The 27339-nt window shown below is 36.5% G+C and overlaps 1 protein-coding gene across 1 annotated transcript in view; it reads right to left on the bottom strand.

The window, feature by feature from the left end:
* Nucleotides 1-22764: 22764 nt before the first annotated feature.
* Nucleotides 22765-27339, bottom strand: part of RPS6KA6 (ribosomal protein S6 kinase A6) — a 186596-nt gene continuing 182021 nt past the window's right edge. Inside the window, exons 21-22 of the mRNA XM_068962121.1 lie at nucleotides 24374-24514; nucleotides 22765-23106 (exon numbers count right to left, since the gene is read on the bottom strand). Coding sequence (XP_068818222.1) covers nucleotides 22981-23106; nucleotides 24374-24514 — 267 coding nt within the window. The 3' untranslated portion in view covers nucleotides 22765-22980. The remainder of the gene's footprint in view (nucleotides 23107-24373; nucleotides 24515-27339) is intronic.

The following is a 27339-nucleotide window of genomic DNA, read 5'->3' as shown; positions in this document are numbered from 1 at the left end:
TTCCCTGGAGTCAGGAGTTCTCTGATGTTCTCAGGATTTAGACGTAAGCCTCCTGCTTCTGGTTTTCAGTCTTAGTTTTACAGTAGTCTCAAGACTTCTCCTATACAGCACCATTTATAAAACATCTAGGTTAAAAATGTAAAGTTTTTCCACAGGGAGTGACACCCAGAGAGGTTCACAGAGTTACATGGAGAAGAGAAGATGATGGAGGGAGTTAGAGGTGACCTGAATGAGATGAGGTGGAATCAAAAGAGGAGAGAATAAACTAGCCAGTAATCATTTCCTTATGTGTGCTCCAGAGTCAGGACCACTCAAAGATTTTCACGGAGTTATACAGAGAAGAGAAGAGGAACGAAGGAGACAGAGTTGGCCAGGAGGATAAAAGTGGGTAATGAAAAAGAGAGAGACAGATCCACCCAGTAATCAGTTCCCTAAGTGTTCTCCACCGTCTGGAACACACAGAGATTCACAGAGTTGGGTAGAGAAGAGAACGGGGAGGGAGGGGACAGGCGACCTGGTGGAGAAAAAGGAGAGTCCAAAGGAGGAGAGAGCAGTCAAGCCATTAATCTCACTCCCAAGTAAAAATGGGTACTTAATATTGGGTTTTTAAAGGTACAAAATTTACAACAACTACCAAAAAGCAAAGATTAAAAATCTAGAGTAGAGGTTGGATTTTCAAAAATACAACATTATAGAAAAGAAGAAGTAAAAAAAAGTCACAAAAATTATTAAATATATATATATGAAGTTTGCTTTAAAAATAGGGTCTTTTTTTGAAAAGTAAGTAGGTTATAAAAATGAAAATTAAAGGAGTAATAGAGGACTTAAATTTTTTTTTAAAAGTTAAAAGAAAAAAAGACAAAAAAAGAATGATCGTAAAAATAGTAAAGATATATCTAGGACTTTCTCTGGTATGGTTGTGGGCAGTGTGAGGTCAGTTTATTTTCGGATAGTTCCTTGGTCTGGCTTATATTTCTCAAGGTCTATAGGCCCCTTCCTATGTAGTCTGTACTAACGACAGGGTTTTAATCTATTGCACCTCTCACTTCCAAGGTGGTTCCCTCTGTTTTAGCTTCTTCTGTTTGCTGGTCTCTTCAGTGTCTAATTTCTGCCCTGGCACAAGGGGGCGGTGGTGGACACTTTTTTAGGCTCAGTGGTTCAGTAGTGCTGTGGGGAAGGAGGGACGCTACAAACAAATAACACTGGCATGTGCTGGCAGTGTCTCAGCCACACTGGGCCTGCCCCCGCTCATTGCACACACAGGTCAGGCTCTAGGTTGCTCTGCCAGGAACTGTCTGAGCCTGGCCCTGGGCTGCATGCACCTCCCAGGTCTAAGCCACTCAGGTTCAGGCACTCAGGTACTCCACAGAGGCGCAGACTTGGTTGGGCCTGCATTTTGTGCCCTTCCCAGGTCCGAGTAGCTCAGGTGTTTGGCGAGTGCAGTCACTGCGACTTATAACCTCTCCCATTCCTGCTGCTCGGTTTTCTGGGTGTACAACTGGCGCACCTGGATGATGACTGTGCAGAACCCCAAGAAGTCTTAGTTAGCAAAGGATCCTGCTTGCCATTTGGTAGATAATGTCTTTCTGGAGCTGCGATTGCCGCCTACCAGCCCTTCTGGCTCTGGCTGCCTGTCACCAGAGGGGGATGGTCTGCAGCTGGCTAATTATGTTCTGTCCTTTGTTCTGTGGGTGGTCTTGGTGGTGTCTTATTTTAGAGCTTTTCACTTGGTAGCTATCCCACAGTCTGGTTTGCTAGCCCAAGTTAGTTATCTCTGATTACGCATGGGGCATTTGGGCCCGATTCTTACTCTAAGCATTGCAGCCCGGGCCTCCCTGCCCAGCCACCACTGGGTGCAGTGGTGGGTGCAGGCGTCAGGCTGCTTCTCCACTGGGGGAGTTACCACTGGGCTCATAATCTGTGGGTTTTAATTATTTATTTATTTTCTCCTCCGTGTTATGTTGCCCTCTGCGCTTCCAAGGCTCACCCCAGACTCGGCAGTGAGAGTGTTTCCTGGTGTTTGGAAACTTCTCTCTTTTTAAGACTCCCTGGGACAGAGCTCCATCCCTAACTCTTTTGTCTCTTTTTTTGTCTTATATTTTTTCCTGCCTCTTTTTGAAGACAATGGGCTGCTTTTCTGGGTGCCTTATGTCCTCTGCCAGTATTCAGAAGTTGTTTTGTGGGATTTACTCAGCGTTTAAATGTTCTTTGGTGAATCTGTGGGGGAGAAAGTGGTCTCCCCGTCCTATTACTCCACCATCTTAGGACCGCCCCCCTCTGCCTTGGTAAGTTTAAACCAATTGAAATCATTTAGAGCATCCTTTAAAAACACTTGCTCTAAGATTAAATGCCAACTACAGGGGGGAAAAAGAAATTAAAAATACAAACATACAGAGGCTAAACAACATGCTTCTGAATAATCAACAGATCACAGAAGAAATCAAAAAGGAAATCAAAATATGCATAGAAACAAAAGAAAGTGAAAAAACGACAACTAAAAAATTACAGGATTCAGCAAAACAGTGCTAAGAGGGAGATTCATAGCAATACAAGCCTACCTCAAGAAACAAGAGAAACATCAAATAACAATCTAACTTTACACCTAAAGAAACTAGACAAAGGAGAACAGAAAAACGCAAATGTTAACAGAATAAAAGAAATCATAAAAATGAGAGCAGAAATAAAAGAAAAAGAAACAAAGGAGGCTATAGTAAAAATCAAAAAAAAAAAAAACTAAAAGCTGGTTCTTTGAGAAGTAAATAAAATAGACAAACCATTAGCCAGACTCATCAAGGAAAAAAAAAAAAAAAACGAGAATAATTAAATAAATAAAATTAAAATTGAAAATAGAGAAATCGCAAGAGACAACACAGAAATACAATGGATCATGAAACTAGTATGAGCAAATATATGACAAAAAATAGACAACTTGGAAGAAATTGAAAAATTCTTAGAAAAGTATTCATATCTGTTCAGTCGCTCAGTCATGTCCGACTCTTTGCGACCCCATGAATAGTGGCCAGGCCTCCCTGTCCAACACCAACTCCTGGAGCCCACCCAAACTCATATCCATTGAGTCGGTGATGCCATCCAAACATCTCATCCTCTGTCGTCCCCTTCTCCTCCTGCCCTCAAACTTTCCCAGCATCAGGGTCGTTTCAAGTGAGTGAGCTCATCCCATCATGTGGCCAAAGTATTGGAGTTTCAGCTTCAACATCAGTCCTTCCAATGAACATTGAGGACTGATCTCCTTTAGGATGGACTGGTTGGATCTCCTTACAGTGCAAGGGACTCTCAAGAGTCTTCTCCAACACCACAGTTCAAAAGTATCAATTCTTCAGCACTCAGCTTTCTTCACAGTCCAAAACTCACCTCCATACATGACCACTGGAAAAACCATAGCCCTGACTAGATGGACCTTTGTCAGCAAAGTATGTCTCTGGTTTTCAATATGCTGTCTAGGTTGGTCATAACTTTCCTTCCAAGGAGTAAGAGTCTTTAATTTCATGGCTGCAATCACCATCTGCAGTGATTTTGGAGCCCCCCAAAATAAAGCCTGACACTGTTTCCACTGTTTCCCCATCTATTTCCCATGAAGTGATGGGACTGGATGCCATGATCTTAGTTATTTGAATGTTGAGCTTTAAGCCAACTTTTTCACTCTCCTCTTTCACTTTCATCAAGAGGCTTTTTAGTTCCTCTTTGCTTTCTGCCATATGGATGGGACTGGATGCCATGATCTTAGTTATTTGAATGTTGAGCTTTAAGCCAACTTTTTCACTCTCCTCTTTCACTTTCATCAAGAGGCTTTTTAGTTCCTCTTTGCTTTCTGCCATAAGGATGGTGTCAACTGCATATCTGAGATTATTGAGATTTCTCCCAGCAATTTTGATTCCAGCTTGTGCTTCTTCCAGCCCAGCGCTTCTCATGATGTACTCTGCATATAAGTCAAATAGGCAGGGTAACAATATACAGCCTTGACGTACTCCTTTTCCTATTTGGAACCAGTCTGTTGTTCCATGTCCAGCTCTAACTGTGGTTCCTGACCTGCATACACGTTTCTCAAGAGGCAGGTCAGGTGGTCTGGTATTCCCATCTTTTTCAGAATTTTCCACAGTTTATTGTAATCCACACTGTCAAAGACTTTGGCACAGTCAATAAAGCAGAAATAGTTGTTTTTTCTGGAACTCTCTTGCTTTTTTGATGATGCAGCAGATGTTGGCAATTTGATCTCTGGTTCCTCTGCCTTTTCTAAAACCAGCTTGAACATCTGGAAGTTCACTGTTCATGTATTGCTGAAGGCTGGCTTGGAGAGTTTTGAGCATTACTTTACTAGCATGTGAGATGAGTGCAATTGTGTGGTAGTTTGAGCATTCTTTGGCATTGCCTTTCTTAAGGATTGGAATGATAACTGACTTTTCCAGTCCTGTGGCGACTGCTGAGTTTTCCAAATTTGCTGACATACTGATTGCAGCACTTTCACAGAATCATCTTTGAGGATTTGAAATAGCTCAACTGGAGTTCCATCCCCTCAACTAGCTTTGTAGTGATGATTCCTAAGGCCCACTTGACTTCACATTCCAGGATGATTTGCGTTAGTTGAGGGATCACACCATCGTGATCGACTGGGTCATGAAGATCCTTTTCATACAATTTTCTGTGTATTTTTGCCACCTCTTCTTAATATCTTCTGCTTCTGTCAGGTCCATATCATTTTGGTTCTCTATTGAGCCCATGTTTACATGAAATGTACCCTTGATATCTCTATTTTAAAAAAAATATATATATATATATTAATTATAGGCTAATTACTTTACATTATTGTACTCGTTTGCCATACATCAACATGAATCGACCACAGGTGTACACGTATTCCCCATCCTGAACCCCCTTCCACCTCCCTCCCCATATCATTCCTCTGGGTCATCCCAGTGTACCAGCCCCAAGCATCCTGTATCCTGCATCGAACCTGGACTGGCGATTTGCTTCTTATATGATATTATACATGTTTCAATGCCATTCTCCCAAATCATGCCACCCTCTCCCTCTCCCACAGAGTCCAAAAGACTGTGCTATACATCTGTGTCTCTTTTGCTATCTCACATACTGGGTTATCACTACTATCTTTCTAAATTCCATATATATGTGTTATTATACTGTATTGATGTTTTTCTTTCTAGCTTACTTCACTCTCTATAATCGGCTCCAGTTTCATCCACCTCATTAGAACTGATCCAAATGTATTATTTTTAATGGATGAGTAATACTCCATTGTGTATATGTATCACAGCTTTCTTATCCATTCATCTGTTTATGGGCTTCTAGGTTGCTTCCATGCCCTGGCTATTATATACAGTGCTGCTATGAACATTGGGGTGCACGTATCTCTTTCAATTCTGGTATCCTTGGTGTGTATGCCCAGCAGTGGGATTGCTGGGTCATATGGCAGTTCTATTTCCAGTTTTTAAAGCAATTTCTACACTGTTCTCCATAGTGTTTGGACTAGTTTGCATTCCCACCAACAGTGGAAGAGGGTTCCCTTTTCTCCACACCCTCTTCAGCATTTATTGCTTGTAAAGTTTTAGATCAGAGCCATTCTGACTGGCGTGAAATGGTACCTCACTGTGGTTTTGATTTGCATTTCTCTGATAATGAGTAATGTTGAGCATCTTTTCATGTGTTTGTTAGCCATCTGTAAGTCTTCTTTGGAGAAATGTCTATTTAGTTCTTTGGCCCATTTTTTGACTGGGTCGTTTATTTTTGTGGAATTGAGCTGCAGGATTTGCTTGTGTATTTTTAAGATTAGTTGTTTGTCAGTTGCTTCATTTGCTATTATGTTGTCCCATTCTGAAGGCTTTCTTTTCACCTTGCTTATAGTTTCCTTTGTTGTGAAGAAGCTTTTAATTTTAATTAGATCCCGTTTATTTCTTTTTATTTATTATTTATTATTATTATTATTTTACTTTACACCCATTTGTTTAATTTTGCTTTTATTTCTAATATTCTGGGAGGTGGGTCATAGAGGATCCTGCTGTGATTTATGTCAGAGAGTGTTTTGCCTATGTTCTCCTCTAGGAGTTTTATATTTTCTGGTCGTATGTTTCAATCTTTAATCCATTTTGAGTTTATTTTTGTGTATGGTGTTAGAAAGTGTTCTAGTTTCATTCTTTTACAACTGGTTGCCCAGTTTTCCCAGTACCACTTGTTAAAGAGACTGCCTTTTCTCCTTTGTATATTCTTGCCTCCTTTGATGAAGATAAGGTGTCCATAGGTATGTGGATTTATCTCTGGGATTTCTATTTTGTTTCATTGATCTATATTTCTGTCTTTGTACCCATACCATACTGTCTTGAATTAGATTTAATTGATATCTATAGGACATTTCACCCCAAAACAATGAATTTCACGTTTTTCTCAAGTGCACACAGAACCTTCTCCAGGATAGATCACATCTGGCCTTGCTAAATTCAAAAAAATTGAAATCATTCCAAGCATGTTTTCTGACCACAATGCAGTAAGATTATGTCTCAATTACATGAGAAAAACTATTAAAAATTGCAACATATGTAGCCTGAAAAACACGCTGATGAATAACCACCAAATCACAGAAGAAATCAAAAGAGAAATCAAAATATGTACAGAAATGAATGAAAATGAAAACACAACAACCCAAAACCTGTGGGACACTGTAAAAGCAGTGCTGAAGGGAAAGTTCATAGCAATACAGGCATACCTCAAGAAACAAGAAAAATTCAAATAAATAACCTAATTCTACACCTAAAGCAACTGGAAAAGGAAGAAATGAAGAACCGCAGGGTTAGTAGAAGGAAAGAAATCTTAAAAATTAGAGCAGAAATAAATGCAAAAGAAACAAAAGAGACCATAGCAAAAATCAACAAAACCAAAAGCTGGTTCTTTGAAAGGGTAAACAAAATTGACAACCATTAGCCAGACTCATCAGGAAACAAAGGGTGAAAAAATCAAATCAATAAAATTAGAAATGAAAATGGAGAGATCACAACAGACAACACAGAAATACAAAGGATCATAAGAGACTACTATCACCAATTATATGACAATAAAATGGACAATGTAGAAGAAATGGACAAATTCTTAGAAAAGTACAACTTTCCAAAACTGAACCTTTAATAGACCCATCACAAGCATGGAAATTGAAACTGTACCCAGAAATCTTCCAGCAAACAAAAGCCCAGGTCCAGATGGCTTCACAGCTGAATTCTACCAGAAATTTAGAGAAGAGCTAACACCTATCCTACACCTATCCTACTCAAACTCTTCCAGAAATTTGCAGAGGAAGGTAAACTTCCAAACTTATTCTATGAGGCCAGCATCACCCTAATACCAAAACCTGACCAAAATACCACAAAAAAAAAAAAAAAAAAGAAAAGAAAAGAAAACTGCAGGCCAATATCACTGATGTACATAGATGCAAAAATCCTTAACAAAATTCTAGCATTCGGAATCCAACAACGCTTTGAAAAGATCATACACCATGACCAAGTGGGCTTTATCCCACGGATGCAAGGATTCTTCAATATCCGCAAATCAATCAATGTAATACACCACATTAACAAACTGAAAAATAAAAGCCATATGATTATCTCAATAGATGCAGAGAAAGCCTTTGACAAAATTCAACATCCATTTATGATAAAAAGTCTCCAGAAAGCAGGAATAGAAGGAACATACCTCAACATAATAAAAGCTATATATGACAAACCCACAGCAAACATTATGCTCAATGGTGAAAAACTGAAAGCCTTTCCCCTAAAGTCAGGAACAAGACAAGGGAGCCTACTGTCACGACTACTATTCAACATAGTCCTGGAAGTTTTGGCCACAGCAATCAGAGCAGAAAAAGAATATAAGGAATCCTAATTGGAAAAGAAGTAAAACTCTCACTGTTTGCAGATGACATGATCCTCTATATAGAAAACCCTAAAGACTCCACCAGAAAATTACTAGAACTAGTCAGTGAAATAGTAAAGTTGAAGGATATAAAATCAACACGCAGAAATCCCTTGCATTTTTATACACTAATAATGAGAAAACAGAAAGTGAAATTAAGGAAACAATTCCAATCACCATAGCAATGAAAATAATAAAATACTTAGGAATATATCTACCTAAAGAAATTAAAGACCTATATATAGAAAACTATAAAACACTGGTGAAAGAAATCAAAGAGGACACTAATAGATGGAGAAATATACCATGTTCATGGATCGGAAGAATCAATATAGTGAAAATGAGTATACTACCCAAAGCAATTTATAGATTCAATGCAATCCCTATCAAGCTACCAACAGTATTTTTCACAGAGCTAGAACAAAGAATTTCACAATTTATATGGAGATACAAGAAACCTCGAATAGCCAAAGCAATCTTGAGAAAGAAGAATGGAACTGGAGGATTCAACCTGCCTGACTTCAGGCTCTACTACATAGTCTCTAATTTTCTTGAAGAGATCTCTAGTCTTTCCCATTCTATTGTTTTCCTCTATTTCTTTCCACTTATCGTTGAGGAAGGCTTTCTTATCTCTTCTTGCTACTCTTTGTAACTTTGCATTCAAATAGAAAAGTATAACCTTGCAAAACTGAACCAGGAAGAAAAGAAAATTTGAACAGACCCATCACAAGCACGGATATCAAAACTGTAATAAAAAATCTTCCAACAAGCAAAAGCCTAGGCCCAGGTGGCTTTGAAGTTGAATTCTACCAAAATTTTAGAGGAGAGCTAACACCTATCCTACTCAAACTCTTCCAGAAAATTGCAGACGAAGGTAAACTCCCAATCTCATTCAATGAGGCCACCATCACCCTAATACCAAAGACTGACAAAGATACTACAAAAAAAGAAAACTACAGGCCAATATCACTGATGAACATAGATGCAAAAATCCTTCACAAAATTCTAGGAAACAGAATCCAGCACCAAATTAAAAAGATCACAAATAATGACCAGGAGGGCTTTATCCCAGGGATGCAAGGAATCTTCAATATTTGCCAATCATCAATGTGAAACCATATTAACAAATTGAAAGATAAGAACCACATGATTATCTAAATATCTGTAGAGAAAGCCTTTGACAAAATACAATACCCATTTATGATAGAAACTCTCCAGAAAGCAGGAATAGAAGGAACATATATCAACATAATAAAAGCCATACATGAAAAACCCACAGCAAACATTATGCTCAATGTCAAAAAACTGAAAGCATTTCCTCTAAAATCAGGAATTAGATAAAGGTGCCCAGTCTCACCACTACAATGCAACATAGTTTCGGAAATCCTAGCTGCAGCAATTATAGACAAAAAAGAAATAAAAGGAATCCAGAATGGAAAATAAGTAAAACTCTCACTGTTTTCAGATGGCATGATCCTGTACATAGAAAACCCTAAAGACGGAACCAGAAAATTACTAAAGCCAATCAATGCATATAGTCCAGTTGCAGGATATAAAATTAATACACAGAAATCCCTTGCATTCCTAAACACTAACAGTGAGAAAACTGAAAGACAAATTAAAGAAAAAATCCCATTTACCATTGCAACAGAAAGAATAAGATAGTTAGGAATAAATTTAACTAAAGAAACAGAAGACCTACATATAGTAAGCTATGAAATACTAATGATGTAAATCAAAGATGGCACAAATAGATGGAGAAATATACCATGTTTGTGGATTGGAAGGATTAATATAGTGAAAATGAGTATACTACCCAAACTAATCTATAGATTCAAAGCAATCCCTATGAAGTGACCAACACTTTTCACAGAACTACAACAAATAATCTCACAATTTGTATGGAAACACAAAAAACCCTGAATAGCCAAAGTAAACATGAGAACGAAGAATGGAACTGGACTAATCAACCTGCCTGACTTCAGAGTATACTACAAAGCTACAGTCATCAAGACAGTATGGTACTGGCACAAAGACAGAAATATAGATCAATGGAACAAAATAGAAAGCCCAGAGATAAATCCACGCACCTATGGACACCTTATCTTTGACAAAGGAAGCGAAAATATACAATGGAGAAAAGATGATCTCTTTAACAAGAGGTTCTGGGAACACTGGTCAATCACCTGCAAAAAAAAAAAAAAAGAAGAAGAAGAAGAAGAAAGTAGATCACTTTCTAACACCATACACAAAAATAAACTCAAAATGGATTAAAGATCTAAATGGAAGACCAGAAACTATAAAATTCCTAGTGGAAAACAGAGGCGGAACAATCTGACATAAAACAGCAAGATACTCTATGATCCACCAGCTGGAGAAATGGAAATAGAAACAAAAATAAACAATGGGACCTAACTAAAATTAAAAGCTTTTTCATAATGAAGGAAACTATAGACAAAGTGAAAGGGCAGCCTTAGGAATGGAAGAAAATAATAACAAATGAAACAACCAACAAAGAATTAATCTCCAAAATATATAAGCAGCTCATGCAGTGTAATACCAGAAAAATAAATGATCCAATCAATAAATGGGCCAAAGAAATAAACAGACATTTCTCCAAAGAAGATATACAGAGGCTAACAAACACATGAAAATATGTTTAACATCACTCATTATTAGAGAAAAGCAACTGAAAACCACAATGAGGTACCATCTCACGCCAGTCAGAATGGCTACCATCAAAAGTCTACAAACAATAAATGCTGGAGAGGGTGTGGAGAAAAAGGAAGCCTCCTACACTGTTGGTGTGAATGCAAATTAGTACAGCCACTATGGAGAACACCATGGAGATTCCTCAAAAAAATGGAAATAGAACTGCCATAGGACCCAGCAAGCCCACTGCTTGGAATTCACACAGAGGAAACCAGAATTGAAAGAGACATGTGTACCCCAGTGTTCATTGCAGCACTGTTTACAGTAACTAGGACATGGTAGTAACCTAGATGTCCATTGGCAGACGAATGGATAAGGAAGTTGTGGTACATATACACAGTTGAATATTACTCATCTATGAAAAAGAACACATTTGAATCAGTTCTAATCAGTTCAGTTCTATATATATGCATGAAATTTGGAGAGATGGTAACAACGACCTTATATACAAGACAGCAAAAGAGACATAAAGAACAGACTTTTGGACTATGTGGGAGAAGGTGAGGGTGGGATGATATGAGAGAATAGCATTGAAACATGTATATTACCATATGTAAAATAGATGACCAGTACAAGTTTGATGAATGAAGCAGGGCACTCAGAGCTGGTGCTCTGGGACAACCAAGAGGGATGGGGTGGTGAGGGAGATGGGAGGATGGTACAGAATGGGTGGACACCTGTATACCCATGGTTGATTCATGTCAATGTATGGAAAACCACCACAATATTGTAAAGTATTTAACCTCCAATTATATTAAATAAATAAATTTAAAACATACTGGGAACTGACTGTGGCTTAGATCATGGACTCCTTATTGAAAATTCAGACTTAAAATTGAAGAATGTAGAGCAAACCACTAGGCAATTCTGGTAGGACCTAATCAAATCCCTTATGATTTTACAGTGTAAGTGACAAATAGAATCAAGGGATTATATATGATAGACGAGTACCTGCAAATCTATAGACAGAGGTTAGTAACATTGTACAGGAGACGGTGATCAAAATCATCTTCATGAAAAAGAAGTGCAAAAAGGTGAAAGGTTGTCTTAGGAGGCTTTACAAATAACTGAGAAAAGAAGAGAAGCTAAAGGCAAAGGAAAAAAGGGAAGATATACACATCTGAATGCAGAGAATAGCACGGGGGTTCTAAAAAGCCTTTTTAAAGTGAACAACGGAAGGAAATAGAGGAAAACAAAAGAATGGAATGACTAGAGATGTCTTTAAGAAAATTAGAGATACCCAGGGAGCATTTCATACAAAGATAGGCACATTAAAGGACAGAAAATGTATGGAGCTAACAGAAGCGTAAGATATTTAGAAGAGGTGGCAAGAATACACACAAGAACTATACAAAAAAATCTTAGTAACCCAGATAAACATGATGATGTGATCACTCACCTAGAGCCAGAAGAAAGCTAGTGGTGGTGATGGAATTCCAGCTGAGCTAATTTAAATCCTAAAAGTTAATGCTGTTAAAGTGCTAAACTCAATATGCCAGCAAATTTGGAAAATTCAGCAGTGGCCACAGGACTGGAAAAGGTCAGTTTTCATTCTAATCTCAAAAAAGGCAAGGCCAGAGAATGTTCAAACTACTGCACAGTTGCAGTCATCTCCCATGCTCGCAAAAGAATGTTCAAAATTCTCCAAGTGAGGTTTCAACAGTACGTGAACCAGGAACTTCCAGATGTTCAAGCTGGATTTAGAAAAGGCAGAGGAACCAGAGGTCAAACTGCCAACAACTGTTGGACACAAAAAAAGTAAGGGAATTCCAGAAAAACATCTAATTCTGCTTTATTGACTACAGCAAAGTCATTGACTCTATGGATCAGAACAAACTGTGGAACATTCTTTTTTTTGGGGGGGGGCGGTTAAAATTTATTTTTTATTGAAGGATAATTGCTTTACAGAATTTTGCTGTTTTCTGTCAAACCCAACATGAATCAACCATAGGTATACATATATCCCCTCCCCCCTTTATTTCTTTCCCTTAAAAAAAATTTAATTGGAGGCTAATTACTTTACAATATTGTGGTGGCTTTTGCCATACATTCACATGAATCAGCCATGGGTGTACATGTGTTCTCCATCCCTCAGGGTCATCCCAGTGCACCAGCCCTGAGCACCCTGCCTCATGCATTGAACCTGGACTGGTGATCTAAGGAACATTTTTCAAGAGATCAGAATACTAGACCACCTGACTTTCCTTCTGAGAAACCTGTATGCAGGTCAAGAAGCAACAGTTAGAACCAGACATGGAACAACAGACTGGTTCCTAAATTGGGAAAGGAGTATGGCAAGGCTGTATATTTTCACCCTGCTTATTTAACTTATATGTAGTATAAGTACATCATGAGAAATGCCAGGCTGGATGAAGCACAAGCTGGAATCAAGATTGCCAGGAGAAATATCAATAACCTCAGATATGCAGATGACACCACCCTTATGGCAGAAAGCAAAGAGAACTAAAGAGCCTCTTGATTAAAGCAGAACAGGAGAGTGAATAAGCTGGCTTAAAACTCAACATTCGAAAAACTTAAGATCATGGCATCTTGCCCCATCACTTCATGGTGAATAGATGGGGAAACAATGGAAACAGTGACAGACTTTATTTTCTTGGGGTCCACAATGCTGCAGATGGACTGTAGCCATGAAATTAAAGGACACTTCCTCCTTGGAAGAAAAGCTACAACCAACCTAGACAGCAAATTAAGAAGCAGACACATTACTTTGCCAATAAAAGTCCATATAGTCAAAGCTATGGTTTTCCCGTAGTCATATCTGGATGTGAGAGTTGGACCATAAAGAAACCTGAGCACCAAAGAATTGATGCTTTGAACTGTGAGAAGAACTTTTGAGGAGACTCTTGAGAGTCCCTTGGACTGCAAGGAGATTCAATCAGTCAATCAATCCTCAAGGAAATCAATCCTGAATATTCATTGGAAGGACTGATGCTGAAACTGAAGCTCCAGTACTTTGGCCACCTAAATGCAAGCCTAATGCACCTAACTGACTCTGATGCGAGGAAAAGACCCTGATGCTGGGAAAGATTGAAGGCAGAAGGGGACGACAGAGATTGAGTTGGTTGGATGGCATCACCGACTCAATGAACAGGAGTTTGAGCAAGCTCTGGAGCTGGTGATGGACAGGGAAACCTGGCGTGTTGCAGTCCATGGGGTCACAAAGGGTCAGATGTGACTGAGTGACTGTGTAGGGAGCAAGGTATAAGGAAGGTTGAGAAGTGCTTGCAAACGAGACTCTCAACCAGGGCTGAACATTCTTGCAAATGAGATGTTCAGCTAAGAATCCTCTGCTTGTTCCCGTGGGAAAAGAACATTTCTTGCACACAAGGATGTTTCTCTGATTCCTCAAAAGGAACAGACCCAGGGACAAACGGATTCTAAGTTGATAAAAAAGTTCCCCAAAACAAAGTCTTAGCTGCAGTAAATAAGTTAAGGTAAAGGTTATCTCACCCTGCACCTGCGCACTGTATAGTCTCTGAATCATAGTGCTTGGCAACTTGCCCTGTAGATTGTTGTGCAAGGGATATAAAATAAAACAGCTGTAAAAAGCGAGTGTTAAAATACAAGGATTCAAACCACTCTGCGGTGTTGTGTTTCATTCCGTCGCCAGCATCTGGCACCCAATGTGGAGCACGACAGAACCAAAAGGGTAAGCACCCCGGGGCAAAACGCTGAAAGGGGGACTTTCGGGAAATAGAGAAAAAAGAGAAAAAGAGAAAAGAAAAAAAGAAAAAAAATCGGAAAGGGTGAGCACCCTGGGGCTAAACGCTGAAAGGGGGACTTTCGAGAAAAAGAAAAATTATGGGGAATTCCCCGTCTTTAAAGTCACAATATATGGAGCTGGTTAAGGGGCTCCTGCATTCTATAGGAATTAAAATGTCTACTTGCCGCTTGAGTGAGTTCTGTCTTATAGAGCAGCATTGCTATTGGTTTCAATATCAAACAGAAGTACAGCTAAATTTAAAAAAAATGAAAAGTGGTGCAAAAGGAGTTAAAAAGGCAGCATCAAAAAGGAAATGTGATTCCTTTAAGGCTGTGAACTCTATGTAGCGCTATAACACAGGCTTTAAAATTAATGGCTGCTGACAGTGAGGCCGCCTCATGTTATCTTGAGAAGGGGGCTTCATCTCGGCCTCTGCCCAAACCCCCAGATGATAGTAAAGATTCATCCACCGAAACAGAGATGTGAGTTCTGGGGAGGATTCAGATTCTGTAGAGGCAATGACTGCTGACTTTCAAAGGGTTTTATTAAATAGAAAACAAACTTCTAAGGCTGTTAACCCTTCTGCACCACCTTACGCATCCCTATTTCCAGTAGCTGCCGACAAGGCTGAGGTAGGGAGAGAGAGTCATTTGAAAGTACGGGACAAAGTATATTTTAGAAAATGCTTATTAATGACTTTCGTCCTTTAATGTCACTGATTATTAAAGGTAAACAGTTTGAAGGATTAGTGGATACAGGAGCAGATGTTTCAGTTATTTCTCCCCAGCAGTGGCCTAATGACTAGAAAAAAAAAATTCCACTTGTTTTAACAGGCTTTAAGATCAATAGCAGATGTGTAGAAAAGCGCTCAACCTTTGTCATGCCAATTGTCTAATAAAAAAGAAGTATTTATTTCTTTTTACCTTGTTAATATACCTATTAATATCTGGGGAAGGGATCTTTTATTTTCTTTAGGAACAACGCTCACCATCTCGTTGGAAAACTTGTAGCCACTGCTCAGATTCCTCGAGCTCTCCCATTGAAATGGTTAACTGATGTCCCTAAATTGGTTGAGCAGTGGCTGCTTCCAAAAGTGAAGCTCGAGGCTTTAGAACAATTATAAGAACAGCTTCAAGTTGGCCATATCGAACCTTCCACGTCTCCGTGAAATTCCCATTTTTGTAATTAAAAAAAAAAATCTGAAATTTTGTAATTAAAAAAAAAATGAAAAATGTTGACTGATTTAAGGGAAGTTAACAAATGTATAAAACCTATGGGAGCTTTACAATTAGGTCTCCCTTCTCCTGCTTTGATTCCACAAAATTGGTCTTTGATGGTTTTAGATTTGAAAGATTGTTTTTTTAATATTCCTTTGCAAATAAAAGATAGAAATAAATTTGCTTTTACTATTCCAGTGTATAATCATGGGCAGCCCATAAAACGTTATCAATGGACAGTATTGCCTCAAGAAATGATTAATAGCCCTACACTTTGTCAGGAGTTTGTTGATCGTGCTCTTATTACTGTGAGACAACAATTTTCTAATTGTCTTCTCTATCATTATATGGATGATCGATCTTCTATTGGCAGCTCCTAGTAAAGAGGAAAGAGATAAATTTTTTATTCATGTAAAGGAAGTTTTAAGTGATTTTAATCTTCAAATTGCTCCTGAAAAAATTCAAACTGAATTTCCTATTTCATATTTAGGTGCTATTTTGGAACGACAAAAAATAAAACCTCAAAAAGTCCAAATTAGACAAGATAATTTGAAAACTCTTAATGACTTTCAGAAGCTTTTGGGTGATATTAACTGGTTACGTCCCATGTTAGGGATCCCTACACAACAATTGCATCATTTATTTTCTACTTTGGAGGGTGATGCTGCTCTTAACAGTCCTCGATCTCTTACTTCTCAAGCAAAAGAGGAATTACACTTTGTAGAGCAACAGTTAAATGAAGGGTTTACTTATCTACAACAGGATCAACCTATATATTTCATAGTGTTCCATACTCCCTATTCTCCTACTGGAGTTATTGCTCAATCTGCAGGGTTGATTGAGTTGGTATTTTTACCCAGTAACTATACAAAAAAGCTTACTACTTATATGGATAAAATTGCTTTCCTTATTTTGAAAGGTCGAGGCTGTATTACTGAGTTAATTGGAAGTGACCCTCAAACAATTATTACTCAACTTACTTCAACCCAAATTTCTAATTGCTTACAGTTTAATAAAAAATTGGCAGATAGCTCTTGCATCTTATTCAGGGACTTTTTCTAATCAATATCCTCAATCTAAAATGATAGATTTTCTTTGACATACATCAATGGTTTGTAAATCTCCTATATCTAATACTCCAGTTGAAGGAAAAACTATTTTTACAGATGCCAATAAAAATACTGCTGGCTATTAGACTGATACTATTTCTAAAGTTGTTCCACATTCCTTTTCTTCCGTGCAGCCTGCTGAACTTTGGGCCATTTGTTAGGCATTACAGGATTTTTTCATATTCCTATTAATATTGTTTCTGATTCTAAATATGCAGTCTTTTCATGTATTTATCTTCCTGAAGCCACACTACCGGTAACTTTAAAAACTAATATTGATAAATTATTTTTTCAGGTTCAACAGTTATTAATTAGGTGAACTAACCCTGTCTGTTTTACTCATATTCGAGCTCATTCTTCTCTCCCCAGACCATTATCTCAAGGAAATGCAAATATAGATGCCTTACTTTATCCTTTACAGTCTGCAACACAAAAACATTGCTTACATCATACTAATTCTAAAGGGTTACAAAAAACTTATTCGTTAACACGGAAACAAGCTCAACACATTGTTCATTCTTGTTCCATATGTGCACCATTTATTTTGCCCTTTGCCCCTCCTGGAGTAAATCCCAGATGATTACAATCTAACCAAATCTGGCAAATAGATGTTGTTTTTATTTCTTCATTCGGTAAACAAAAATATGTTCATCATACTATAGATACTTATTCTCATTTTCAATGGGCTACAGCTTTAAGTTCACAAAGGGCAGATTCTGTTATTACTCATTTACTATTTTGTTTTGCTATTATGGGCATACATATAAAATTAAAAACTGATAATGCTCCCGCATATCAATCCTCTAAATTATCTCAATTTTTAAAACAATATCATATTAAGCACACTTTTGGTATTCCTTATAATAGTCAAGGACAAGCTATAATTAAAAGAGCTAATCGGACTCTTCGAAAATACATTGAAAAAATAAGAAAGGGGAAGAAGGGTGTGATATCACCAAGGGATGTATTAAATAAAACACTATTAACTCTTAACTTTTTGAATGTCTGGGGAAAAAGTAAGATGACTCCAGCAGAACAGCATTTTGGCAATTAAGAAAAGACAAAAAGCTTTGAACATTCCCAGGTATGGTATAAGGATGAGATAAAGGGATGGATTCCAGGAGTACTTCACTTCTTGGGGCGAGGGTATGCTTTTATTTCTGTAAATAATTCCAGGATCCGGGTTCCATTGAGATTGGTGAAGCTGCAGGATGAGCGACCCGTTTGTGCGCCAGTTTCAGGAACTGTCAATGCAGAGGACTTTCACCTTTGCGACAAGAGAGGCAGGTCCACCGACATGGGGACAGTTGAAGAAACTGACTCAAGAAGCTGAGAAAACGTTGCAGAAAGCAGGACAACCATTGAATCCTACTAATCTTTTGTTGGCCATGATGGCGGTGGTAACTTGTCAGTCTACCTGCGCTGGCAAAAAGAAAAACAATTAAAAAAAAAAAAGCTTTGCATATTCAAGTGCTTATTCAGCATCTCCAAGAAAAGAAAGGGGGAGATGTAGGGAACAAGGTATAAGGAAGGTTGAGAAGTGCTTGCAAACGAGACTCTCAACCAGGGCTGAACATTCTTGCAAACATATGTTCTGGCCAGTGTAGGGAACTAGGTATAAGGAAGGTTGAGAAGTGCTTGCAAATGAGACTCTCAACCAGGGCTGAACATTCTTGCAAACGAGATATTCAGCTAAGAATCCTCTGTTTGTTCCCGTGGGAAAAGAACATTTCTTGCACACAAGGATGTTTCTCTGATTCCTCAAAAGGAACAGACCCAGGGACAAACGGATTCTAAGTTGATAAAAAAGTTCCCCAAAACAAAGTCTTAGCTGCAGTAAATAAGTCAAGGTAAAGGTTATCTCACCCTGCGCCTGTGCACTGTATAGTCTCTGAATCATAGTGCTTGGCAACTTGCCCTGTAGATTGTTGTGCAAGGGATATAAAATAAAACAGCTGTAAAAAGCGAGTGTTAAAATACAAAAATTCAAACCACTCTGCAGTGTTGGTGTTTCATTCTGTCGCCAGCAGACTGAACTGAATTGATTAAATTTTGAATTTCTGTATTGCAAAAATTATTGTTCTTTGTCTTTTACTTCATACTTCTAAGAACCTTATGACTGTAATTTTGGACTTACTACACCTTCAGCCGTTTGGAATCAAACTGAATTTTAGATCAAGCTTCATCATTTCATTAAGATTATATGATGGACTTCACTATATTTTAAAACTAAAACCTGGAACAATGCACCCATGAGTATAATGTATTTGAAAATAGTCACTATCAGTGACACTACACTCTTGCATAGGAAGGGAGATAGCACCACATTTCAGTAATCAGTCACTTTGTGATACATACCAAAAATACTTGAATATGCTTTGAAATGTAAAAAAAAAAATTTCTAAATATTTTAAAAGTAACCAATCTATATATACTTAATATAGTTTGCATTCTTCTTGAGGAATAACATTATGATAAATAGGTTTTCTGTGTCCTGACATCTATAACAAAGTATCTGGAGACTTGGCACTGATAGTTTGCATTTAATCTTTCTGTGCTCTTGCTTCGTTATCAATAAAATAGGAGTAGGGACTGGGGTCTGCAGGGAGACTACTTATATGTTATATGGACTATATAATATGAGTAATAAGAACATGGATAAATATAAGCTGAACAACTGTTTCCTCCACACCATTCTGTCATAGTTCATTGTGATGTTCACTTTGAGGAAAAAGCTTGGACGTTTTTAAGAGAAAACATAGACTGAGAAGCAGTAAGGAAGGAGCCATGCAAAAAAAATAAAACACATATACACACAAAAAACACTACTGTTTTAGTATAATCTGATACTAGGGGTACACTGTGCAAGTTCCTTGCTGTAAAATATCTTCCCTGATAATAACTGATTTAAAAATTATTATCATCGTTTTAGACTGCCTTAATATCCAGCAAGAAGAAACTCATTTGATTAATAGACATCTTCCTTGAAAATGCCAATAATTTATTAGTCACCAGAAAAATGAATTAATAAGATATCTTTCCTCTCACTTTTTTAGCTGAAAATAGCTACTCTGTGAGAATGCAATTTCTGATTCAGGGAAGGGAAAGGGTGAGAGGTCCTTTTAGAGCACAGAATCCTCCTGGAGTAAGCTTTAATCATGGAGTTCTGTGTGAGGTACTCAAGTAAGATTGCATGTGGAAGCTGGAAAGCCAGGAGAAAGAGAATGCAGAGAATGCCAAGGACATATTTTGCCTAGTTTAAAGCCTAAGTTGTCTAGTTGATCTTAAAGCCAAGGTAAGTGGTTCTTTTCCTTCATATACAAAGGGTCACTTATGTTAAGAAAACACAATTCAGACAGAATAAATATGTTTCTGCAGGAAGTACTATTTTAACATGATGTTGCAAAGAGGAGATATCAGAAACACCAAGCATCTGTTCTTAAAGTTTCCAGTTGCCTATACATATAAAATCCCTTTGGGCTAACCAGAGGTGCTATCAAAATGCTTTACTATGCTTAATTATCAATGGCAACAAATGACAACAAATGTTTAGCTATTCATGGATTTAAGAAAATAGGCTAAAGTTTGATTTTCATAAAAGAACTAAAATCATTTTTTTCCCACAAAATCACCAATACCAGCAACACATATTAACTTTCATACAATGGTTTCCTGAGTTTATTCATAATACTATGTGCTTTAGGACAATAGATTGTTCAATCTACCTGGGCAAATCTGGTGTTTTTTCTCTGAGAAAAAAATATTATTACAATAGCTTCTCTTTTTGACAATAAAACCCCCAACTTTATTATTAAATACTATCAAGAACCATCAACTAGAAAGAAAAGCAATATAAAATAATTGTTCATGAATCCATTAGAAATCAAAGTGTTAAGTCTCAAAGAAAGGATTTGCTTTTATTGGTTAAGAATTAATAGAAACCACATCAAAAAATGTTCCATTCACATCTGCTTTTGTTGTTCTAGAGTTCTAGCCAAAAAGGACATGATTATGCATCCCTACCTGGGTTCCTTTTGCAGAATGAAGGTGTAATGTATAGCTTTCCCTTATAATAAGGTTGCCCCCTACTACTGTTGTTAAGCCACCATGTTTGAATTTTCCAGAAGAAAACTCACAATTATTGGGATAATCCACTAACATCTACATCTTTTATACCTTTTCAACTTTCACTGAGTGATGAGAAATTGTGCTGTTTGTTGCTTATTTCTGACCATGTTCCTTTCATGAAAGGAGTGTGTGACACAACCTTTTTGAGCAAACTCATTGAAAAATTAAGATCATCTATTTAAAAACTATTGCTCATGTAAAGACAAAGTTATTTCGTGATCATTTTTCATTTTCCAACTTTACTTACTCTAATTCTACTACTACAAAAGCATATATAGAAATGGTATCTCTGTTCTGAAAAGTTACATACCAAAATCACATCTCTAAGTGTGTCATATCAATTTTGATAAGAAGGCATTACAACACAAACAAGAGGAAAATAAGTCAATATAATGACACAAGTACTTATAGTAATAAAGAAAAATGAGGAAAGAAAAAGCTGAACTGGGACAAAAAATCCACAAGATATGATCCCAGTGTCTTTCTAAATAATATATTCCATGTAATATTAAGACATTCTTTAATGTCTTTCAACTATTGCAAAAGACATCTCAAAATATGGACACATACTTTTAATAATATCACACAAATGAAACAGACCTTTGTGTGCGGAATATACATCACTTACATTATAAAGAGAATTATGTATAGTTTCTTTTATTAAATACTGAAGTTACAAGTCTTCTAGCCTAAACTGTACACTTCAGAGCTCAGTAATCACCCCTCTCTGAACTAAGCAAAATAAAATACACAGTAAACAGTAAAACAAGCACACATAAGTAGATCACTTATATTCAGTAAAGAAAAGTGTAATATCCTCAAGTTTACATTCATGAGTTCTATCTGTCAGTAGTTGTAGCAGCAGCAGTAGTAGTAATGCTATTTAAAGTAGTAGTAATGGTATTTTCTTCAACAGCACAAAAAGATTCTTTCAAATTCAATCATTTAGAGAAAACAATATATACTACGCAGTGGTTCTGAATCATAAAATTTAACAATAGGACCAATTTGGCCAGACCTTTTTATTATAAATATTAATTTAAAATGTGTTCAAATTTTATGCATATCATTAATATTACTTCCTATTTAAAAAGACAATTTATCTTATTGAAGTATAACTATTATGTAGTATTATCTAAAGTTTACTGAAATGCATTATAACTATATCATGTGTGCTAAGCTCACAAGTTCATTACAGTAATATTTCAACTATATAACCATAGGATTAAAGATAAATATGCTACACTGTAATTCAAAGCACAGGGTAATCAAAAAAACAAGAGTGTAGTTCATTATAAAAGGACAGATGATAATTAAATCCAATTGGTTAACCTCAAAGTTAGTTTACATAACATCAAGTTAGTGCCAACACCATATACTTTATTTTCAAAGGCTTAACTATGACATATTTAGTAGATTATAATACCAATATAAGACCTTTGGCTAAAATTTCTTCACTTTTACTATAATTCCATTCGACGTAAATTTTACAGAAGCCTTTATTTCTAGATGAGGCCATTTATGGACAATATACAGGTTTGTCGGCACACATTATCTATGATTTAATTCTTCTGTAAAAACTTTGGCATCAACCATATGAGGAATTCACATATGAGCACAAATGATTTTTGCTCTGGCCCCAAACTACTATGTTTACATTTTAGTAACTACAGAGAGTCAAATGAATGGAGTTTACACATAATGACAAGTTTCTACATTTTTTTTTTTCACTTTCCTTAAAAAAAAAAAAAAGACGTCTAACCTTTCAGGATCTAATGTTAAAAAATATTGACATTGCTTGGCATTATACTATTATACTTGCATCTTGACTGTTGGTAATGATTCCCCAAGCCATTATTTTACATAACTAGAAATCTGAAAGAAACTGTAAAAGTTAGTATGTAGAGAAGTTGGTAGGACTTTGTAGACACCAATTATATACTTAAATAAATACTTGGACAACATTGAAAAGCAACATAGTATGAAAATTGTGGACCTATATATGTTCTTTTTTTTAATCTTACTCCTCCTTAAAAAAAGGAAGCTTAATCAGAATATTCAAGTAATGTAGTAAAAAACAATGCCTTCGATATACGATTAGACAAAAAGCCACACATTTAATCTTTTCTTCATCCAGATTGGCTGAGGAGCCCTAAAACTTTCAAAGGCCAGTTGATGTTCGCTTTTTCATGCTTCGTCGCTGAGCTAAGCTTGAAGCAGCAACAGGCTCTAGGACTGGTTGAAAAGTCTTGTGAGTCAGGGCAGAATATGTGGTGACCACTGCTCCCTAAAATAATGAGAAATATTACAAACTGAATAACAATCTCTGAAGGTAAGAAAACTTCCACATTGTATCATGAAAAATTTAACTAGAATAGAACCTTTCCCCCCAGGAAAGTAATTGAGAATCCATAATATTTGTGTTGATGCTCCTTTGATTAACATCTGACTACTTATACATTTTTTATTTCAATAAATATATTTCTTACAAGTTTTTAAAACTAAAATGTATTATTTTTTCGGTCTTTCAAAACTCATAAAATTTGTTTTTTAATATCTTTTAAAAAATTTTTAAAATATAAATTTATTTAAGTTGTATATATTTAAGGCATACAACATGTTATCTTGATATACACAGTAAAATGACTACTATAGTCAAGCTAATTAACATATGTCCTCTTTGCATAGTTATCATTTTCATGTGTGATAAGAGTATCTGAAAAACTACTCTTAGCAAATTTCAAGCATTCAGTATAGTATTATTTATTACCTGTACTTAACATCAGACTTCACATTAGACCTCTAGGCTTACTCATCCTACATAACTGTAATTTTGTATACCTTGATCAATATCTCCCCATTTCGACCTTCTCCCTGTCTACTGGTAACCACTGCTCTACTCTCTGCTTTCATATATTAGGTTTTTTTTAGATTCCACATATAAGACAGATGATGCAGTTTTTTTTTTTTCTTTCTGTGTCTACATTATTTCACTTTGGGTTCATCTCTGTTGTGGCAAATGCAAAGATCTCCTTTTAAAAAGTTGAACAATATTCCATTGTATATAATATATTCCATATATACACACCCCCACAATTTATTCTCACATAAATTTTCACTCCCATGATCATTCTAACAATATTCAAAACAGCCAAGATATGAAAACACACCTTAGTATCCATCAACAGATAAATGGATAAACCACTAAACTTCAAAATCTAGGTTCAATGTCTATAAGTATGGAAACTTTCACCAATGGCTATTAATTCAGGAACCAATAGGCATCTTTTCTCTTTCCCATGTGAAACCTGAATTTAGTCTGCACCAAGCCCCAGTATCTCTTAAAGCAAACCAAATATAATCAAGAAAATTTTATGTATCATCAGTAAGGCTGTACATAAAGAAGGCTGTTATTTAAAAAAACACTCAAAACAAAAGAATCTATAAATATACTTACAAAAATAAAGACACTATAAAGTAATTATATGTGTCATCATTGAATGGCATGCAATGGCATGGCATTTAGAAGGTGCTTAAAAGTATGTTGGTTTTACCTTAACAACATGTGATGTACCATTTCTATTTGGCTGATCATCTGGCAACTGATCTCTGTGGGTTATCCATGAGTGTTTTAATACTTGCTCTGTAGTGTACCGCTGCTGTGGGTCCATATGTAGCATATGGGAAAGCAAATCCTAAATTAAAATGAAAAAGAAAAAAAATATATATATATATACATACATATATACAAAAAACTACATACTACATATCATTAAAGGTTTAAGTAAAATACATAATTTCCCATTTTCTCAAAACATGAAAGTATTGATAGTTTTGGAATCTGTTTAATTTGACCTGTCATTAGGGGAAAAAAATCCCATATACTGCATAGTTAACTGTTAAAAGAGAATGTTGAAACATACTTTTAAAAACATAGCATATACTTATTTATCATTCTAAAATCAAGAAATATCAATTTAGTGGAAGTGGAATGTCATCAGTAAGGGAGAAGGAAAAGGTAAAGCAGCAGGAGCTACACTGGACTTCACTAGACAGGCAAGCGGATAAAGGAACTATTGATCTTTGCTGGCAATCTGGGCCCCAAAGTATAAGGTTATCTGTATACAGACACAAATTCATAGAAGGGAGAGTCTCATGTTGATAATATACTCAGTAACTGATGGTTTCCTGTATAAAATACTAAAGAAAGCAAAATATAAACACAAGGTTAGCAGCTGACTGTTAGCACAGCAGTGGTCAGAATATCATAAGTTTTTCATCAACGTAAATGTGAATATGCTTATTTTCTCTATGCTGTAATATAAACTTCTGTAGTAAAATCTCATAGTAAAATAGAATTTTAAATCTATTAAAAGATATAACATTAAAATTAAACAATCTCTATCAAGCATCTTTTATAGAAAGGAGAATTAAACTCTCCTTAACAAGCACCCTCTAAAATAGAAACAAAAGCATTTGTTAAATTACTATCAATAGCAGAAGCAATGAGAAACTAAAGACTATATAGTAATACCAGAATATGAAGAACAGTGTAACTGATTGAAACTATGTAGAGAAGTAGAACAACCAATCAAAAAACTATTGGAAAAAGAATGTATGAACAGAAATAAATTAAAAATATTATATTAAAAAGAATACAATGGTGAATTATATAAATAAAACAGACAAATGAAAATCATAAAAATGATTAAAGTTCTAAGGACTTCTGATTCTGGCCAAGATGTAAAACTAGGAACTGAATTTACCCCCCCACCTCCACCTGAAACTCAGCTCCTCCAAAAAACTCCCATAAAATGTAAGAAACAACAGTTTTCAAGAGATCAGATATTAGGCAATGATGAAAAGTAATCCCTAAAAGATGGGAAACAAATCAACTAAGCCCTATGATTGCTCTAGCTTAGAACCATGAAAAGAGTTTTCAGGACGTCAGGTAGGTAAGGAAAACTCAGGTAAAGCCTGGCAGATTCCCTGTGTTAAAGAGACAGAAGTGAGAATCAGGGGCAGAGAGAACCCTTGTGGGGGTCTCTTTCAGGTGTTTCACCGCAAACCATATGTGGTTAAAAACAACAACAACAAAACAAAACAGAAGTAATGGGAAGAAGCACATGCAAGGATTAGAGGGAAATGGGAGTCCATGCAGGGTGAGGTATAGTACCTATTCCCACCAGTCAGACAGGAAAACCTCAAATTCATGACGTATTTGTTAGAGAAACTGAAAGAAACCTGCTTGAGTAGTAGTGACTATTCCTAGATTAAACACTGCTTTAGCCCTGCCTAAAATATCTTAAAAGGAAAACCCAGAAGTAACACATTGTTTCCCCTAATTTAACTGCGGTACAGAAAACAGTTAAAGATTAGTAATTCAAAAGCATTTAATACTCACTAAGGTAAAATTCACTATGTTGTGCTTCTTATCCAAAATTATAAGGCATATAAGAGAAGGAAAATAGAATGTGCAATGAAAAGAAAAAAATTAGTCAAAATTGACCCTCAGCTGACATATATGTTCAAAAGTTAAGTAGAGAGACACAGAAGATATAAAAACAAATAAAACAAATGAAAATTAAAATGTGAGACAAAAAAAAAAAAGGACCAAATAAGATTAATGGCAAATTTAATATGGCAGGTCAAAAGATTGGTAAAGACATAGCAATAGACACTATAAAAAAGTATAAAACAAAAAAGCAAAAGAGCGGAGCATCAGTGAGCTATGGGACAACAACTGAAAAAGTACACAAACACAACTGGAGTCTCAGAAAGTAAGAGAGAAGAAAAGAATACATGAAGAAATAATGCCACTAAAATTACCAAATTTTAGGAAAACTATGAACCCACAGATCTAAGAAGCTAAGTGAACCCCAAGTACAAGAAATAAGGAAAATTACATCAAGGAACATCAAACCAAATTGCTCAAAACAGAGAAAACTTTAAAAACTGAGTAAAGAAGGCTTGTTACATATAATGAAACAAAGATAAAAATAAAAGCCCAGTAGGCTGCCCTATGCATCAAGCTGCCCTGATATATGACCCTGCCCATCAGTGGTGGGGTGCCAGTCCTAGGTTTCCCCAGGTCCTGCAGACAGCCACTCTGGCCCCTGGTCCCACCCACTAGCAAGCCAGCAGCAGCTCTAGGACTATTGGGGCTGAACAGCCAGTCATGCCAGGACTGAGCTCTGCTCAACAGCAAGCCATCAACAACCACATGAGATGGCCTGGCAGCCAAATGGGCTGGAAGCCAGCCTGGTTACCAGTATGCCCAGAGTGGATGGTTTTATAATAAGAGAAGGACCTACACAGCACACATATGGGTCATGTGTAGGGTATATAGCTCTTGTGAATAGAGTGGAGTATGCTGATTGGCACCATAGGCTATCTGCTACGTAATTCCACTTTGTAAAGACGAACAAACATAATTGACCTACTTAACAAATACAAATAGATACAGAGAACTGGACAAAATGAGGACACAAAGGAATATGCTCCAAACCAAAGAACAAGA

Source organism: Capricornis sumatraensis, chromosome X (assembly GCF_032405125.1).
Source record: "Capricornis sumatraensis isolate serow.1 chromosome X, serow.2, whole genome shotgun sequence".
NCBI lineage: Eukaryota > Metazoa > Chordata > Mammalia > Artiodactyla > Bovidae > Capricornis > Capricornis sumatraensis.
The sequence above is the reverse complement of the archived record's forward strand: the minus strand, read 5'-3'. Positions and strand labels throughout refer to the sequence as shown.